Source organism: Oryzias latipes, chromosome 4, assembly GCF_002234675.1.
Source record: "Oryzias latipes chromosome 4, ASM223467v1".
Lineage (NCBI taxonomy): Eukaryota > Metazoa > Chordata > Actinopteri > Beloniformes > Adrianichthyidae > Oryzias > Oryzias latipes.
This window is the reverse complement of record NC_019862.2, coordinates 21,631,436-21,651,324: the sequence shown is the minus strand read 5'-3', so window position 1 is coordinate 21,651,324 and position 19,889 is coordinate 21,631,436. Positions and strand designations below refer to the sequence as shown.

Genomic DNA, 19,889 nt, shown 5'->3' with positions numbered 1-19,889 from the left:
TGCGTTCGATATTTTTCCTATTACAAATGGGATCCTTTTAACATCTTCTGCCAGGAGATTCTTTTACAACAGTTTTATTTACTAACTTTTACAAACTATCGTCTGTCTAACTTTTTTCTTGACACAGTTTCACATCTGCACATGTCTGTGTTTCACCATTACTACTGAGCCTAACCTCATTACTTTTTGTCTCTTTCAAGTGTCCCAGTGCATTGATAATCATGTGACATATTTATCATTGAATGGGTAAAAAAAACTCAGAAAGGGTTTTGAGGTTAGGCAGTAAAAGACAATTCAAAGTGTTTCAGACAAAAGCAAAAGAAAAATGAAACTTATAAAAAATCAGCATTTTTATTTTAATGTGGACCCTGCCATGTTGAAACCAACGTCAGTAAGAAGTGATTGGTCCACTTGGGTCTGGATCACTGTTTCTATGGTGACCACTGGCACAAATCAGGATTGAGCTTGTAGGAAGTCCACACCCCTACCACCTGACTTAATAGCTGCTTATTTCTCAATAGAGGTCTACGGCTATGTACGAATTCCTTCGCCAATCATTATATAAGTGCGTTCACCATTTTTTAGTGCTGTACGAATCTGCAGTCTCAAAATCGAGTGCCTTAGAAATTTCTCAGAAGTCTCAGTGAAAAACCCGTGTGCATCGATGCTCACTAGATTAGCAAATATAGACCACAATTTTTGCGGAAATAATGTATTTAAAGGTCTTTTTAAAACAAACTATCAACATTTTTATCATCAGAACACTGTAGATTCATAAATAGTCGTCCTAAATAGTTCATATCCATTAGATTTAGACTTTGTGAAATCAGTAACATTTTAAAAATGGTTAAAAATATTGAACATTTTAAAAATATAATAATAATAGTGAGCATGTTGTCCAAATTGCTTTTAAAATCCAGGGCACTAGATAGACTGGCTGCAGACTTTCTTCTGTGCCGTGTCTCCTGTACAGAATGCATTGAGTTTGCCGAAATCACATCATCTTTCATCGCAATCAGATCTTTGCTTTTTGTTCTATAATCCTGGACTTCTTTTTCTACTTCCCGATTAACTTTCAGAGTTTAAGCAAGAAAAGAAAAAGTGTGAAAATGTTTGTTTGAGGTAAACGTTAAAAGCGTGTGGTGGGAGTGGTTCACAGTATAATCCTGCTTTCGCGGTTTTTTACCTGTCACTGGTTATTTTTAGAATGTAACTCCCACGTTAAACGAAAAGACTACTGTACAGTCTATGGAATCTCCTTATAACATTTTGAAAAAGTATCACGCAACAGACTTTAGTTGTTGGAGTTTTGCTCAGCCGTGATTTTGTCTTCATTTTTTCAGCGTGATCATATGACTACTTTTGACTAATTTTGGACTCATTTTGTTCCACCCGTCTGCGTTTGAGTTGTAGAAACATTGGGGTCTTTCCTCAGTCAAGTGATAGAGGTTAGCTGAATATAAAATCGTCTGTTCATCTTTTACAGAAAAACTTTCACTTTAATACAATAATCTGAATTATTTAAGAGTAAAATATGCTAATTTGCAGACCTTTCACTTTGAGCTTGACACAAGGTACAACTACCTAATTTCATTTGGGGTGTGCGGCCACATTAAACCCCCCCCACACACACACACAAACACACACAAACACACAGACATAAATGCACATTATAAAACATCCCATCCACACAACACTTTTCTTGTTTAAATGTATAAATGTCATTACTTCTTATCTGATTATGGATATGACCCAGCAGAACATTTTTGTGAGCCATTTTCAACCGTGTATTGCCTCAATGATTCCCCAAATTTGTGTGGTGAAGGCCATTCAGAAGAATCTTCTGAGAAATGCCTTTCCCCAGCCCTCTCCTTTGTACCTCTCTGTTCTTCTCCCTCTTCATCATCAGCTGATCGTCTCTCTTTCTCTCTATCATTATCATCATCATCTGAACCTCTCTCCTCATTCTTCTTTGTTGGGACTGACTTGTCATGTATGTCTGCACTTATTTTTCCCAAAATAAGTGAACAGGTGGTCAGCAGAAGTTTAAACTAGAATGAGCATCTAGGTTTTTGTAATTGTAATAGTTTAATTATTCCTACCTGAAGTCATCTCTGCTCTCTCTGATATCAGATGCATCACCAACCTCATGTCGGTCTCCTTCACCTCTTGTCTGTGTTCCTCTCCACTAAATCCTAAGGCCAAGCAACAATTATTTCTTGTTTTAAATAAATTAAACATCTTGCTAATGCATGTTTTTTTTTTTAAATTAAGAATACTATTTGAAAATGACAGATTTGGTACGAACTGGCTTTGTCCTGAACGTCCACCATAAGACCAACCTGTTTCTTTCCTCCATCTGTCCTGATTCTTTTTCTCTCTCTTCTCTTCTTTCTCTCCATCCTCACAGCTGTGTGATATAAACTTTGTGTTTGGAAGATTTTCAAAGAATACAGAGACTAAACCATATGTAAAAATAGAATCATTTTTAGGGAGTTGGGGGGGGGGAATTTTCTTTTTCCTAAGGGGCGCCTTGCAAAAAAATAATTGAGAAGCACTGGATTAAGACAAGAAAAAAACTAATAAAACTTCAACATGTTCACTTTTTGTGTGGCTACAGAAAACATAAATATAATGTTAGTCTTTTTGTGTAAAATTTATCAAACATATTGTGATCATATAGTTGTTCAAAAATTACAGTTGCCTTTGCACCAACATTGAAGTAAATATAAAAAAAATAAATCACAATTTAGAAAGAATGTATTTGTTTTTTTTTTTGTAAGGGTTACATAAAATTGCATGTTAATAAACTGAAGGGTAAAACAACTACCATAGTAAAATGTCAAATAATTTAGTTGAAAATTATTACTGAAAACTATCTTAACTTTTATTACAACTTTTTAAAAAAATGCGGAGGAACTGTACATCAATACAGACTATAGAGTTTCTCTTTTTTTGATTTTTAGAAGAGTGAATGCTGCGGGATTTTTGTCAAGGTTAAAGTGCGCCTTGTCTCAAAAAAAGTTGAAAAACACTGATTTAGAGAAACCTTTCTTCATTCTCATTCTCAAAGGGACACATTTTTGTCCCTTTTGCGTTTTCTGTTTTGTACCCCCGATTGTTTTTTCTTTTGCCTTTCCATATAATCCTGTCATCAGATGATCACACAATTCAAATGAAAACAATTAACAGTGCGCCCTCGCGCGTCTTCCCTCCGGTTCGTCTGTACTGTCTGTACATGCTTGTGCCAAACTCCATGCTACTATGACAAGGAAATTTCCCATTCGTGGGATTAATAAATAAATAAATAAATCTAAATCAGTTTGATTTCGCTCTCTGTACAAGACCCGAGGGAGGGAGGAGCGGTTGCAGCGGGGGCGGCCAATCAGTTACGATGTGCTTCTGTTACTGATCATATCATGTAAATATATGTGCGCAAACAGCTGTGAAATTAAAAAATACTGACTATAAATAATTTTCACAACTTTGGTTTGGCGCCCCCTTTGGCCGGCGCCCCTAAGCGCATATGCTGCAAACCCACTTTTTGTGCCACTGGTGAGAATACAATTTGTTTTCTTCTCACTCTCTTTCATATTGTTGTTGCCTATATACATTTATCTTATATTGCTGCTCTACATAAGTTTTCACATGTTGGAAAAAAATATTTTTGAACTTTTGAACTTGAGCTTCTTAATTGGATCCGAAAGTTCTGAAAGTCATCATCAGTCAGCAGCCGTCCCAGTGCAAAATTTAGGCTGCTTTGATAGTTATAATAATTACAACAAATTATGTTTAAAAGCGCCTTTCAAAACACCCCAAAACACTGTACAGACTTTTGAGACTCATTAGAGGCCTCAGAGTACAAAAAACATGAATATAGCCAGCATTATTGTAAAACACAATGTTCTTTTGGATTTAATAATAATTTTATAACAATTTTTCATAAAGTAATGACGTTAACCCACTTCTGTGGCCAACCATCCAAATCTAGTGTAAAATGTTCCTGCAAAAGTTAGAATTTCTTTGAATTCTATCTTTTTTCCCCCATGTCACAGCTATGACTGTTTAGTTTTGTTCCAATTACTTGTAAATTGTGGCAAATTCGATTAAGACTCACAACTTTTTTTTAGAATTGAATTGAAAAGTTTCTTAATGTGCAGAAATTGAATTTAATTCAATTTCTACACATTAAAAAACTTTTTTTGCAAATTGCAAATCTTTGCAAAATGAATTTGCAGGACTTGTTCCAGGTTTCATATAAATGTGGAAAGTAGAAGAGTACAAAGTGTCCCTGAGGTCAGATGTCAGCCACAGGTCAGCCACAGAATGGCTGATTTGTAATCAGGCGGGCAGCAGATGTGACAAACCAGGAAAAGAATCCTCCTTTGTGGGAACCCAGAAGGAGAACCGGGACCGTGCCGCTCTCTGGGAATCGTCCCAAGAGGGAAAAACTTCACAGAAAGCGTGGGAATACCAGAGGAATTTGTTTGTCAGAAGCAGCAATAACAACTACAACCAATGAAGGGGTGTGTTCTTCTTTGAGCACTGAAGTGCCAGAAATCAGACTTCTTAGCTTCAGCTTTGACCTTCAACCTGCAGAAGTGAGGTTTGTGGAGAGTTTGTGTTGGAAGTAGTAATAATAATTTAAAAAAAATCAACATTCTGTCAGTGATTTATCTGTTTCCTCTTCATCAAAATTCTATATTTTTTTAATTAAACAAACCTAGAATTTGATGTCAACAACTCACTTAATTACTACTTTTTCCGCACTACAAGGTGCACTGAATCCATATCCATACTTCTTTTCCATAATCCATATTTCTTTTCCAAAAATGACAGTGCGTCTTATGTATGGAATAATTCTGGTTGGTTTTGGTGACATCATCATCATTTGGTGATATCAAATCGATTTTGAGAGGAACTAGGAGCCCTGTCAAAATATTTGGTAGCATGTTATTGTGCCTAACTTGCCTAATGTGTAGCGGTGTCTTAACATGTTCCTAACAAGGTTGGGAGTTAGCGTAAAGAGGATTGAGTCCTTCTCTCCAACTGCGAATCTCAACCTCCCACCACACACACAGACAGACACACCAATGGGAGTGTCAGGTGGCACTACGGGGGGCAACGTGCAAGATGGTTGGAGGAGGCATCATGAAATTCGCCAACCTTTCAGTGCAAAAGAAACCCAATCAAAAAGAATGTCAAAAATGCCCCCCCCCCCCCCCCCCCCAAGACCTCCCCTCCTACCCAGTCATACAGTAAAGAACAGATCAAGAAAACAGGAAAACAAAATATGTAGCTAAAGGAAACGAATGAAAAAAAAGAAATTAAAAGGCTATAAAGCTCATAAAGCTAAGGCTTTATTTGTGACTGACATGCATTTCAACATACTGAGCTTGCAGCACCTTGACACTCATTACTGATCCATTCTTTGCTCCATTTTCCTAAACACCAACTTTATCAGTATTTGACTTACTAGAAAAGGAAAAATGAGACAGCAAGAACTATAAAACACAAAAAGAAACTTCAAGCATCCTCTGAAATATAACTCGAATTGCTACTTTTAAACCCCGAGCAGTCACTACATCAAAGAATTGACAGAAAATGTAGTTTTTAAACCACACAAAAATGGACAAAAATATATATTTTTAATAGATACAGATGGTGTCAATTATGATCTGTTGGATAATTTGGCACGCTTTTGTTCACAACAATGTTAGTTTAAGATCCAAAAATATTGAAGATTGATGGGCGGGGGGGATTACCTTATTTACCCATTGTCTAAAATTTTAACTTGATGTACACGCATTATAAGGAAGTCCTTTTAAACCAATTTCTCATTGTTTTGATATCAATTAGTTATTTTTTTTAAAATGAATACCAATAGATGAGTTGTTCTGACAATAAAGTTTTGAACAGTTGCTAAACTTTTTCCCGGCAAAAGTGTTTAGAAAGTCATTTTGAAATGAGCAGGAAAAGCCTTTCTACTGCCCCTAGTGGAATGATGATGAACTACAGGACAGAAAATATGGACCAAGGTCTATGGGCTTTCATGGACAGTTTGGATCAGGCTAAAGAGATACGGTTCACAGAAACACGTGCATCAAATATGTACACGATGTTTATGAGTGGTCATATTGGGTTAATAGTAACGTGTTAAGCTTGTTGACCAGCTTAACATTGCTAATTTAAATGTACTAAATAAGAAAAAGCCGGGAGGAGGAGGAAGGGAGACCGGGGGGGGGGGCGGGGTGAACAACAGGCTCTTTATAACCATCAACTGTTTTCAGCGTGACTCATCTGACTTCACTGTCCCTACTATCGCCAGGGGCATTTTCTGAATGACATGTTTCAGTGATATCAGGATGGGAATCGTGTCTGCTTCTAGAAATATAGCTATGTTGTGGGTTTACACAGACATGTTGGGTTTCTTAATAAATGGAGCTAAAGACAAAAAAAAAAAAAAAGAAACGGCTCAATACAGCAGGTGACAGGCGTGCTTCAACCCCATCTGTAATTCTAATAAAGATAGGATTCAAACAAAAGCAAACAGAGCGGTGACATAGGCAGCGGCCCTGAGTTTATGGAGTTGAGTATTTGCAGACGGTTTATTTGTTCCTCTTTTCGTTTTTGTCTCCAGAATCCCGGAGTTTCCTGGACAGCATGAACCGCAGCAGTGGAGGCGGATCCACAGATGGAGAACTGTTCAGGTCAGATGTCACCTCTGCTTCCTGTCAGAAGATCTTCGGCTCCATGTGCTCAGTATCATCTGGCAGCCCCCTCCCACACACAGACAGGTACACAGCCTGACTCACTAAGCAGCTCTAGCTGACGTTTGTTGTTAGGCTGAGCTCCAAAGAGAAAAGCAACCCAATTTAAACTATACAGTATGTAACACATTTTAAACAAAGCAAGCCAAAAAAGATCATCTACAAATACTCAGGTTAGCTGGTAATAGATCGCTGGTGTAACTGAGTCTATGATGTTCATCAGTTTAAAAAAATGTTGACATCGTGATCTTCAATATCAGAATCCTCTTTGTGAAATGTTGAAATTAATTTTATCCTGCACCATGTTAAAAAAAAAAATATGAAGAAATCTCTGTATGCTAAGAGTTGTTTTGTTTTAGCTTTATCCTCACAGCCCTAAATGTGGTGTAATTGTAATGCTTAATACTTAAGTTGTTTATAACTAGGGGTGTGACGATAATCACATCACCACACTTTTTTTTTTAACTCATTTTTTTTGTCAGACTGTTCTCTCCTTCACTCTCTGCACAGCGCCTGTCACGCCCTCTTGTCGGCGCGCGGCTCTCACTACCTCTACATTGCATGCGGCGCACTCCCTCTACTTACACACAGGCGCGCAGAAGCACACATCCTCATTTTAGAACAAAAGTTTCCATCTCGCGAGGAAATACGACAAATTTACTGCATTCTAATTATTAATTTCCATTGTATTCATTTCCATTACAAGCTTATGCGTTCTTGAGTGCGCGACACGGCCGCCCGCTGAAGGATTTTGTGTTGGGGGGGATTTATTACTGTTCTCCTTCACTCTGTAACATTAAACATGAACGCGCACTGTTAGAGTGAGATGAATATCACTACATGTTTTGTTTGGGAACTATTTTGTGCAGCGCAACGTTACATGTCTGTATAAATAATAAATAAGTATTGCTGGCTGGGTAGCTCGTTGGTAAGGTGAGAGGCTACAATGCAGGAATCCAGGGTTCGATTCCCGGAGGGGGATAAACAATGGTACTGGGTCAATTACCATATCAATGGCGAGCAATGAACATCACCCAGTGAGGGCCCTTAGGCAAGGCCCTTAACGCTACTGCCTCCCGAGCGCGGTTAGGCTGCAGCTCACCGCTCCCCCAGGGGATGGGTCAAAATGTGGAGAAGAATTTCCCCATTGTGGGATCAATAAAGTATCAATCAAAAATAAAGGCGAAGCGTCCTGCCCCGCGTTCTTCATGAGAGTCAGGCTTCATGGCTACCAAAAAGGCAACAAAGTGTCTACAGTCTGTTTATTACTGGGCAATATATAATATTCTGAAGATGTCTGTACCAGAGAGCACAGGTAGCGTTTTTCCCACACTGTCACAGCTCTATCTATAACCGGGAGACGTCTTCAACATCTGCCGTTCCATCTCTAGTGTGAGTCAGTAGAAATGCGAATCGATGTTTTGTGACTACAGTGGGACAAAAAAGTATTTAATCAGCCACCAATTGTGCAAGTTCTCCCACTTAAAAAGATAATTTTCATCATAGGTTTACCTCAACTATGAAAGACTAAATGAGAAAAAAAATCCAGAAAAACGCATTGTTTGATTTTTAAAGATTTCTTTTTGCAAATGATGGTGAAAAATAAGTATTTGATAAATAACAAAAGTTTAACTCAATACTTTGTTATACACCCTTTGTTTGCAATGACAGCATTAAAATGTTTTCTGTAAGTCTTCATAAGGTTTTCACAAACTGTTGCGGGTATTTTGGCCCATTCCTCCATGCAGATCTCCTCTAGAGCAGTGATGTTTTGGGGATGTCGCTGGGCAAAGAAAAGTCATGATCAAAACAAAAGAATTTGTATAAAAAATGTGGATAAGTTCTTTTCATAAAAAAGTCATGTTCCAACAAGGAAAAATCGTATTCAAAACAGATGTCAAATCAGAGGTTTTGAGATTTTTTTTTCTGCACAACTTTGTGTCTGAGTGTAGGTTTCATTTTGATAGTTATCTAGCTCCATATAAATGTTGCTGAACACTGATGAAAATGTTAAAGTGGACGGTGAATGTTATCAGCTGAAAAGCGTGTGCGATTGCATTTACTGCATTTCTCAGGAGAGGCAAACACGGTCGTCATGGAAACAGAACTTGATCTATTTTTTTTATCAAAATGCTGACAAATTATTATTTTCAGAACATGACTGGCTAAAATAGGTCACATGTCAAAAAGCAACAGCTTACCTCTGAAGACAGAAAATAACCCCTTGAATCCTTTCTTTCCACTTTATTCACTCCTTCCAGTTCCACTCCTCCTCCTGTATGGCTTGACCGGACTCCAAGCTCCCTGAACTCCCCGTATCCTCCTCAGCCCTCACCCCCCCACACCATCCTCACTCCAAATGCCCACAGCTCTCCTCTGGACCCTCTGAAAAGTCTGGCAGGGACTTTAGACGTCTGCAAAGGGACAGACAGCACAGACTTGTCCTCGTTGTTGTTGTTAGGGAACGGTGACCTAGAACGCAGCTTGCTTGAGGCCGTGGAGGACCTGGGGAGCCTGAATCTAGGGGGGGACAGAGGTCCTGCTCCAATGTTACCCGAGAAGAGAAGAGGGATGGAGGCGGGAGAGACGGGCTCCCACTCCCCGTCTCTCAGTGGGTTCTCCAGCCCTCACAGCAGCAGCAGCCTCAGCATCTCCTTTTCACCATCAACGACCTCTGACCCCTTCAGAGGACTCAGTGGCGCCCCCTCACCGGGAGCAGGTAAACTTACATTAAACACTTTTATTACATGTTTCAAATACTTTTAAACATCCCTCATACCTGAGTTTATTTCCAAGTACCTGTAAATTAAAAAATATATTTCATGGCTTTTTCCATTTGTAATTTAAGTGGAGTTCTGGATGAAACGGTCTGGAGTAAATGTGCGACATACGGCCTTAATAACCCTCACCGTCTAATATAAAGGCTGTGTCACACAGCCACTACGTATATTTTGAGCAAGTTGCACAGATAAAAATTGCTCAAACCTGAATATACATGGAAGGAGTGAGAAAAATGCGGTCTTTACTTGAAATTTTCAAAGATTATTACGTTTATCACCCATGTATCACAAAAGACAGAAATATCATACGTGAAAAATGTTCATAATGTACGTTGTGGCTGTGTGACACGGCCTTTGAGCAGAAGCATTAAAAACGTGGCAGTCAACCAGATTTTCGCCCCAATTTGGTGGCAAAAATGTTTTCCCCAAACATTTAAAGACTATATTATATTCTGTGGTAGAAAAAACACACTATCAGTTAAAAAAGGGGGCATCAGCTTAATATTTCAGTGAGGGACTGTTTACGAGTTGCCAAGCTAAAGTTAACAGTAAAATAGTTGACCTGAACTGTTTTTTTCAATTATATTTTTGCAAGAGTTTTTCTAATTTGCCAGTTTATTAACATTTGCCCTTTTTGACTTTTTTCATATGGAAGTTTTTTTCACCCATAATTCAAAGTGTTATTTAATTGACAATTAAATTTTGACATAAACACCCCATGAATCAATTTTTAGTTACTTTAACTTGAATTTAAAGTAAACAATTGATCGAAATATTAATATTGAACTGTAAATGCATTTTTATTTGAACCATGGTTCCAAAACCCATCAACTTTTAAAAAGCAATTTATTTTACTTTGATTTAATTTTTTTAAATGTCAGATTGAATTGTAATGTCTCTTATTGAATTTTAAATCGTAATAAGCATTTTCAAATAGCATGATCAAATTGAGAACTGCATTCAACTTTAAATTATGGGTGAAAAAACATTTAATAACATTTTTACAGCTGATGTTATCAAACAAAAACAATTATGCTTATTTTCCTAACAGGCTTTTCAGCATTTGTTTTTGTCTTTTTCCATTTTTAAATGCCCCAGACGTTGCTCCAGGTTTATGACAGGACTCTCTCCCTGTGGATTTCATCTGCATTTTTTTAAACCTAAAAATGGACGTGAGGGATTGGTTCAAAAGTTGTCCTGAATTCTTTAAACAAACCTGGCCCCGCCGAAGGAGGCTTTGGCCACCGACAGAGCAGGTCAGGCTGAGGTCTGGTTTGTGAGGCAATGAGGTTTTATCAGACGGCGCATTGTTCTACTGTGAGTCATACCTGCACAAATCTGGCTGTCAAAAGAGCCGTTGCACACTAACAGTCAGGAAACAAATGATGCGAGATGATCAACAGATTTTTAACATTTTATCTTAAAAAAACGTGTAGAAATAATAGCTTCCTTTCTGATTTTCTTTTTAATTGGAGTGAGGATTACTTTCACCAGTACATTACTTCAAGAGCAAGTGCTTGTGGCTTTTGTAGCATTCTGTAGCAGGTGATCCATAGCAACAAGTCCACTCTTGAATGAACATAATTTATAGACCCAATCTGATAACGGAGGACAAATGTAAAGAAAATTACGCACAAAATTATATTTCTGAGAATTACTTTATTCAAATTGTGGTAAATCAAACAAACAAAAAAAGCCCTTTGAAAGAAGAAGAAGAAAACACGCGGGGCGGGCAACTAGCTTCCTGCCACTGTAAACAGAAAGCTCTCATTAATGGGGAGGGGAAGGGAGTGCGTCAATGGTCCTTCCCACAACTCAGAAGCAAATTTCTCATAAATTACAACCACTCTGCAGAAAAAATGACCTAGAAAATGACTTTTTTTCCGATTTTGTCTAAAAACATTTTTATCTGGTTGAAATTGAGTTACTTTTTCAAAGTTTTGTCACTAGTAAGAAAAACTTCTTGGAACTCCAGCTGCGGAGAGTCGATACAAACTTTTTGAAACCTTTAAACGGTTTTCTCTTTGCTGCTGTTTGGCTTCAAACTCAGCCTGGATCCTAACAGGAGCTGTTTTAATCTGTGCCTTGCAGACTCCAGCAGTAAGCAGGACACTGTGAAGTTTGTTCAGGACACTTCCAAGTTCTGGTACAAGCCCGACATTTCCAGAGACCAAGGTAAATATTGGCCTTGGAGGAGAGCGGCCTATAACGGCCTCCTGCGAGCACACAATGCATCCTTGTGCAAAGCTCCAGATGCAGGCTAAAAGAAAACTTGCTTCTAACTTTAGCTTATCTCCACTTCCTCCCTATGTTGACCCACTAAACAGCCATTGCCGTGCTGAAGGACAAAGAGCCCGGCTCATTCATCGTCAGAGACAGCCATTCCTTCCGCGGGGCTTACGGACTGGCCATGAAGGTGGCCACTCCCCCTCCAACTGTGCTGCAGCACAGTAAAAAAGGTGAAAATGTGAAACAAATCCAACAAATCTTTATGGAAAATCTGACAACCTGGTGCACAGACCCATCTGGAAGCTGCTTCTTCTTGAAATTGAGTTATTTATGTGTAAAATGTCCTAAAATGATGCAGGAGGAGATCTGTCCAACGAGCTGGTGAGACACTTCCTGATAGAGTGCACGCCAAAGGGCGTCCGTCTGAAAGGCTGCCCCAATGAGCCCTACTTTGGTGAGATTTAGTAGCGGTCATTTTCAGATCCAGATGTGTTTAGCCTGCTCTTTGCTGCCCCCTGCGGGTCGGCTGGGCTCGGTGCAGCTGAAGTGTTTTGAACACTTCTCTTTTTCACAGGAAGCCTCACGGCCCTGGTGTGTCAGCACTCCATCACTCCCCTGGCACTGCCTTGCAGACTCATCCTGCCTGACAGAGGTAAACACGGTTTGTGTCACAGTTTGCTGTTAAATGGCTTCACGAGTCCAGCTGAGAATTTGACACGCCCTCGTGACGGGCGGCTGGACTCCTGCAGTTCCAAACATCACTGTAAATCATGACAAAAGTTACTGCAGGAGTCTGGAGTTTTTCTTCCAGACACATTGGTTCTAGGAAAATTGTTTAAAAAGTGTGTTACTTTGGTATTTTCCATACATTGTTACAGGTTTTCTCAACTGTCAATTTAAATTTCTAGAAAAATAGAGACAGGAGAAAAGAATAAAGTGATTTTATGAGAAGAAGCTAATGCAGATGCTTTTTCTATTGTATTTGTAATAAGATGTGTTTTGTCAAAAAAATGCTCAATTACATAATCTTTACCTGTATTGATCATTTTTACATACAATTATATTACAATATTCATGTTTTATTTGATTTTTCCGTATTTGTATTACACACTTTATTAAATTAAAAATAATTTATTAGATTAACTTTATATTTGAATGAACAAATCCTTGATTTCTTTTATATAAAAAAACAATTTTGTGTTAAAGTACATTAAAAAAATCTGCCGTGTTTCTCCCTGTGTTCCAATTAAACCCTGTTTATATGTATTTATTACATTTTAAATAAGAAAACGACACATTTATTTAATTATTTTAATTCCCTTTTAATCCCAAATTATTAGTGAATTATTTAGTGAAGCTGCAGAAGATACAAATAGAAAAGCAAGAATGCAAAAATATAAATTTTCACTTTCTGAAAGATCAAGAGACTAAATTATGTTAGCATTGAGTCTACATTGAGCCAAGTTTTATGATCACACATGTTTGTTCCTAGGTTGATTGGCGACTAAAGTGTCCTCAGGTGTGCATGTGTGAGTGTGTGTGGGAGGGATTGTGTGGCCCTGCGACAAACCTCTGTCCCGGTGTACCGCGCCTTCGCCCAGCGATGGGCTCCAGCGACCCCATGACCCTGAAAGGGCTGTAGCGGGTTAGGATGGATGGTTATTGAGTGTTTATGTCTTAAGGCGAGTCTTTCTTTGCTTCCAGACCCAGTGGAGGAGCTCAGTGATTCTCCAGCACAGACAGCAACAAACTCAGCTGCTGACCTTCTCAAGCAGGGAGCGGGTAAGTCCCCCCCATCTGTCACAATTCACCCCCTTCTTCGTGGAGTCTCTTATCTTATCTTACCTGCTTGTGAAACCTGCACATGTGCAGCGTGTAACGTGTGGTACCTGGGCTCCGTGGAGCTGGAGTCCCTGACGGGACACCAGGCGGTGCAAAAGGCCACCACGGTGACCCTCACCATGGACCCTCCGCCCCCCTCCACCGTGGTCCACTTTAAAGTGTCGGCTCAGGGAATCACGCTCACGGACAACCAGAGGAAGTGAGTGTTGGTGTGCACGCCTAAAACACACACGCTCACAGCTGAACACCATCACACATGTGGCTTTGTTTGTTTGGCTCCACAGGCTGTTCTTCAGGAGACACTATGCCGTCAACACAGTCATCTTCTGCTCTCTGGACCCCCAGGGGAGGAAGTGAGTGACCCCCCCACTTTTTTACCAATTCTGTACTTTCAAAGTGTGCCTCATTATTTTTAGCTTCTGAGATTTAATGAAACCCTAGACAACAAACAGCCGTCATATAGATCAAAAAGTCCCTTTTTTGTTCGAATAATAATAATAGTTATAATAATAAAAATAATTTATGGTTTGTCAAATTAACGTGTGTCTGAGAAACCTTAGCCTCGTCTACAATATAGATGAATTGAAACAACTGCCTGCAATTCATCAGTACATTACCTTCTGTATGTCGAAATTAGCTAAATAAATGTTAAAGGATAAAAAAAAGAAGTTGGCTTCAGCTGACGACAAACATGTGATTTGACATGTCAATGTCAAAAACGGACATTTTATTACAGATTTTAGTTACAATATGGGTTTGCGGATCTTCGGACAAACAGAGTGTATATTTGCATAAACCCCCTTTGTTTTTGAGGCTGAGCTTTATTTATGATAATTATATTTGTATGCTTTCCTTGTGTCACCGAACGGAAGAAAAGAAGAGAGAGAGTGGGATTTTAGAGATGGGGGATAAGGGGTTAAGATGGGGGCGATAGAGGAGGAGGGGGGCAGTCAATAATACAAGGTCATAATATAAGAGTGTGATAAGTAAATTGCATGATTTAGTCACATACACTGACAAATAGTCTGCACACAGCTCTTTACAGGTTTTAAGTAAATTCATACATTAATGATGGAAGATTTATTTCACAAAACTTCTGCGCACAGACAGGCACACACAAGATTTGCAAGACCAATACCCTTGGAGATATGGAAGTGGAGCACAATTAAAAATAAAAGTCAATATCAGAAATGCTTTTTCCTTTTCAAAATGAAGCTGCATGCAAACTGTAAAAACAGTTCCCATATTTGTGCAAAAGTGAATAAGGGTTGAATGAATGTGCGTTTATTCGCATACACCTTGATCGGACATTTAAAAAGGCTCACTTTTAATTACAGGGTATCTATTTTTAAAATGAATGAAGCAGACGGAACAACACCATCAATGCTAAATGAGCTGACAAAAGTTAAAACGGAAGGAATAGAATAAAGATTTAACAAAAGGCAAAAGCATTATTAATAACAGTTGTCTGATGGTGCTGTTATATAATATTATGTACAGCATATTAATATGTTTGTAGCATTATAGTTGTTTAAGTTGTTTAAAAAATGATATTGTTAATCATAAAAATCTATATTAAATCTTAAAAGTTTAGGATTATGATAATATATACAACAGTCCACTTTATAATCCGGAGCAATTTCTGTATGGATGATTTCTGGTTGTGTTTACTAATGTTTTAGAGGAACACAGCGCTCTGTCATAATGTTGGTCTTTTTTTATGCGTTGCATACAAGGTTGGGAGTTACAGGTTTTGTATCTAAGCTAAAGCTTCTAATGTGTAGCGTGTTCCAAACAGTAAAGTCTGACTGACTGACAATAGATCCAATGATGATTGGAGCTGGACTTTAGTTAATAATGTCAAATTGACAGTAAAATATATGTTACAAGAACCTTTGAAAATCCATCCAAAAGTTAACTTGGTGCCATCCAATCATCTTTCTATAGGAGAGCATTAAATAATGAGAAGGAAAAGTACTATGGAAGCTGCTAATCAGATCACTTTTTTAGTGTTTTATTTTAAAAATCCTTTTTAAACTGTGAACTAAAACCTTCATCAAGTCCTTTAACGCTACCACATTAAAAGACAGTTTTCAAGACTGCAAAGGCTGTCATTTACAGTAACCTTCCCCATTTGAAGCTGAAAATAAGTTCACATGTTTTATTTCTATCAGGTGGACACGAGACAGCGGATCCACAGCAAAGTAAGTTCTCTCCTTTCCTAATCTTGGCTCTGTTTTTTTTTTTTTTTCCCCCAAGATCACATGTTCAATTATTTAAAAAAAAATTTAATCTTTCTGCAAGTACAATCAGGAAATATTTCTTTAATTTGTTCAAACAGAGAATGGTTAAAAACAAAATCATTCACGGTTAATTTGTTTTGGGTTATTTTTTTGTTGATTTTAGCAACCATATAATCAAAGTTATGACAAATGATCAGCTTCTCTTAATGAGATGATGTGATTTTTAAATGAAATATTTGAGAGTAATCAGGCTGTGTACTGCGTGTGGCCCCAGAAGTGGGCCCAGAGCAGATTCTTGTGGAACACCCTAGGTAAACAGTAAAAAAAAAGACTCAAATGAGACTCCAACCCTATTTGTGTGCTGCTGTTTTCTAGGATCTTTGGATTTGTTGCCAGGAAATCACAGAGTGACACAGAGAATATGTGCCATCTCTTTGCGGAGCACGACCCGGAGCAGCCAGCAAGCGCCATCGTCAACTTTGTCTCAAAGGTTATGATTGGCTCCCATAAAAAGTGAGGTTCTTAAGAGCTGAAGCCAAAGACTGTTTAAGGATCGACTGAGACGCTGTTAACGGAAAAACAATACCCAAACTTCTGAGTTTTTCTCTCCTTCAGAGAATTGACTGCAATTCTTCATGCTACCACCAGAGGGAGATGGACATGTAAAACGTTCATGTCAAAAAGGAAATCATTATTTTATTTTTTTCATAAAATGTAAAAACATACATATACAATTTTTCCACTAACATTTACAACAAAAGTCTATTTTTGCAGAAGTTTAACTGCAGTCGACTTGTTGGAGACAGTATATAATGTCACAAAAAGTAATCTCCTCTTCAGATGATTATAAATATTTTTAGAAGTCGCTCTAAAAATGACTCGCCACTCCTTTAAATGAAAGATGCAATTGAGATTTCCCGACCAATAAACGTGAGCCGGTTAGAAATCTGATTTTTCTCTGTATGTATCAAGAATGACATGAGTTTTTTTTTTTTTTTAAGTATTATATTTATCACCCATAACAGATGTGTGGAATGTCTTCTACTCAAATATGACTCCCATATATTTTTGTACATTTACACATTCTGTACATTCTGGTAAAATAAGAGGATCCTGTGTAAAGCCTACCAAAGGTTTGGGTTTTACTAATATAGTTGTCAATACTTTACTCTACTTTAATCTAGAGTTTTTTTTATCTTTCTCTTTGATGTGTACCTCTTTTTTTGTTTTTGCACAATTATAAATTAATGTATTACCTCAAAATATATGAAGTTCTCTTATTAAATGGTCTTAAAACTCTTTCCCAGGAAAACACAAACCACTTTCACTGTCATCCTCCGAATCTCTTCCAGTTCAGCCCTCAATAATTTTCATGATCTATGACATCTATCATAGATCATCACTGGTTCCCTAATAGTTCTTTGGGGCTTGGTTGTATTTCAAATGTATCCTTACTGGGTTTTCCTCTTTTTCTCCTGTCAGTCACAATTGAGTGCTAAACTATTAACTATTCAAAATAGTTGTGTATCACATTGTCCGGCTCAAGGAAACTAGACAGGGAATGCATTATAACTGTAATTATTTGAGGGCCCAGGTCTGGGTCTCCCTGTGCTGGTCCCCAGCCCGAATAAAATTGTGTCAGGAAGGATATCCAGCGTAAAAATCACTGCCAAACCACCTGTGAATCAGTGAAAGCTGAAGAGACATGCTGAAAGGTGAACAACAACTTTTATTTGAGGGCCCAAGTGCTGGAGAAAACTGAAAAACTTCTGTGAAGAATTTTAAGACCCTCTTTCACTTTTGGCTCTCCTTAGTTCAAGACTTTTTGAAACAAAATCACTGGAACCATGTCAGTTCACAATGTAACCACTAGGTGGCTTGTTTTACAAGTAAATGCGCCTTTATCCACTCTGTTTATCAGTCCATCTTGACAACAGAAATACAAAAACCGTGGTCTTTGATTTAATTGCTCATGCACTTTTTTTGTTGCTAAATTTAACCTTCATTTTTATTATTTAGACAAATTTAGTTAAAGAGCCTATATCATCTATTGCTTAAATCTTTCAGAGTAAACTATATCTATAAATATAATAGGTGTCCCCTTAGGCACACTGAAGCCTTTTTTTCTAACTGAATATTAATTATTTTTGCACCTCTTTATCTAACCCGGAAGTAAGACCACTCGATCTCTGAGGCTCCGCCTTTCGCTCCGTGTGGGTGCCACCTATTTCATGACGTCTACTACAGTCAGCCTTGGCATCGTGTCTGTGTTTCAACCACAAAAAACAAACAATATCCGAACTTTTGCATAGATGGATGTGCATATTGTCCATAGAAAATTATAGTGTTTTGCTGATCAATGCTAGCTCTGCAGAGAAAGTGATTGTGTGTTAACCTGGGGGGCGGTGCTGGCAGGATAGAAGGGGCGGTTCCTTTCCTATCTATGTCACAATGTGAGGAACCGCTCTTTTTTGTGGATTGGGTGCTGCTCAGAGTGCAGGTTTTTAAAGGCATGCTCAGAAATGTGTGAAAGGATCAAAAACACAGCTTTGGGGGAGTAAAAATACCATTAAAAACTCAAAAAGTTGATTTTGCATGGTATGGGCACTTTAGAATGAGGGTGGGGCCTTCTAAAGAATAAAGTTCCCCCCCAAAAACATGGTTTCATCATCATAACAGAAAAACATCAGAAATGTCTAATGTGTTCCACTTGGTCTGTGGTATAAGTCACATCATTTTCAATTTAAGGAAAAATGGGTCTAGATTTTTATGGGTTGAAATGGCTCTGCAGCACGATGGCGTTTTACTTTACTTTTTTTTTTTTGGAAGGGTATGGATTAGATGACGTTATTCTAGAGCTTGAAAACTGAATGAGTTAAAGGCTCCTAAATCTGTCATGGCCAAGATTTGGAATCCACTGTGCACTGTGTAATACAGGACTGCAGCTTGGAAACATGAACCCTTTCTTGACAAATGTGTGTTTTTTATATATAATTAACTTTTCTGATGAAGAAGAGAGGATACCCCAGGTATTCCAGTCACCCAAATTTCCAGTTTAATATGAAGAATTTGGAACAAAGTGTTAAATATTGCTAAGAACACCCTGTAAATGCAAAACTTAGGTCAATGTTTTCCATTTTGAATATTTGATTTAGTTTGCAATTTTGTCACTAGATGGCGGTTCTCAGCCACACGTTTTCTCTTTTCTTTCTTTTTTCCTGGACACAGAATTTTCAAGTCTGAATGACATTGTTTGCGGCCCCCTGCTGCTTTTGTTTTTAGCTGCACGGAAAAGTGTCGCTCTCTTGAATGGATGCGCACGCATCTGGGAAAGCGACAATGGGAAAGTTCGGGAGCAGCAACCCATGGCAGGCCATGCGGGTGCCGTCTGGACTGACGGCTGTCTGTCCCGGTGATGGTCAGATTGCAGCTTCTGAATGAGGCGTCATTCAGCGGGGAGGGAGAGAGCGCAGGAGCTGCTGGAAGTGGGACAGAGACATGGGGAACTCGGCTGTCCTGCCTGCTGGTGGTAGTGGTGGTGGTGGTGTTTGGGTGGAGAGGGGGGGGTAGCCAAAGGGTGGGGGATGCAGTGATGGTGTGTGTGTGTCTTCATAGAGGGAGGGGGGGGGGGGTGGCTGTCGGTGGTGGATGACCTCACCCTAACGGGAAACTTTCCCACAGCCTGCACACAAAGAAGGCCGTCAAAAGGTAAAAAGGATGAGAAAGAATAGAAATTTAACACAGTGTGTAAAATAAAAAGAGGCAACGTGAGGAAGAGTGGTTAGTGGATGAGAAAGTGCTCGTTTCGGAGGGGGAGTCGTGTTGCCTTTTCAGAGCTTCCCAGATTCTCGGGGTTGATAGGAGCTCTGCTTTCGCTCAGGCGGGCCTGACACGCTCTTTTCCCTGTGGTCTGCCTCCTCTTTGCTGAGTCACCCGCCACCATTTTCTCCCCTCTGCTTTCATTTCCTGCAACGCTTCCTGTCAAGCACCTGGAGGAAAAGTGGTTTTCGCAGGCCCTGCTGCTC

General features: G+C 38.8%; 1 protein-coding gene across 2 annotated transcripts in view; it reads left to right on the top strand.

Moving 5' to 3' along the window:
* The window catches only part of LOC101166465 (tensin-3), a 65,152-nt gene extending 47,976 nt beyond the window's left edge, over positions 1–17,176 (top strand). Inside the window, exons 17-27 of one of the 2 annotated variants that reach the window (XM_020702551.1) lie at positions 6,641–6,797; positions 9,032–9,489; positions 11,642–11,725; positions 11,878–12,009; positions 12,141–12,233; positions 12,354–12,431; positions 13,484–13,561; positions 13,652–13,820; positions 13,906–13,974; positions 15,796–15,825; positions 16,240–17,176. In XM_020702551.1, coding sequence (XP_020558210.1) covers positions 6,641–6,797; positions 9,032–9,489; positions 11,642–11,725; positions 11,878–12,009; positions 12,141–12,233; positions 12,354–12,431; positions 13,484–13,561; positions 13,652–13,820; positions 13,906–13,974; positions 15,796–15,825; positions 16,240–16,381 — 1,490 coding nt within the window. In that variant the 3' untranslated portion in view covers positions 16,382–17,176. Of the gene's footprint in view, positions 1–6,640; positions 6,798–9,031; positions 9,490–11,641; positions 11,726–11,877; positions 12,010–12,137; positions 12,234–12,353; positions 12,432–13,483; positions 13,562–13,651; positions 13,821–13,905; positions 13,975–15,795; positions 15,826–16,239 lie in introns of both variants that reach the window. The other variant, XM_011474266.3, reaches the window with a different exon arrangement.
* The last annotated feature ends 2,713 nt before the right edge of the window (positions 17,177–19,889 follow it).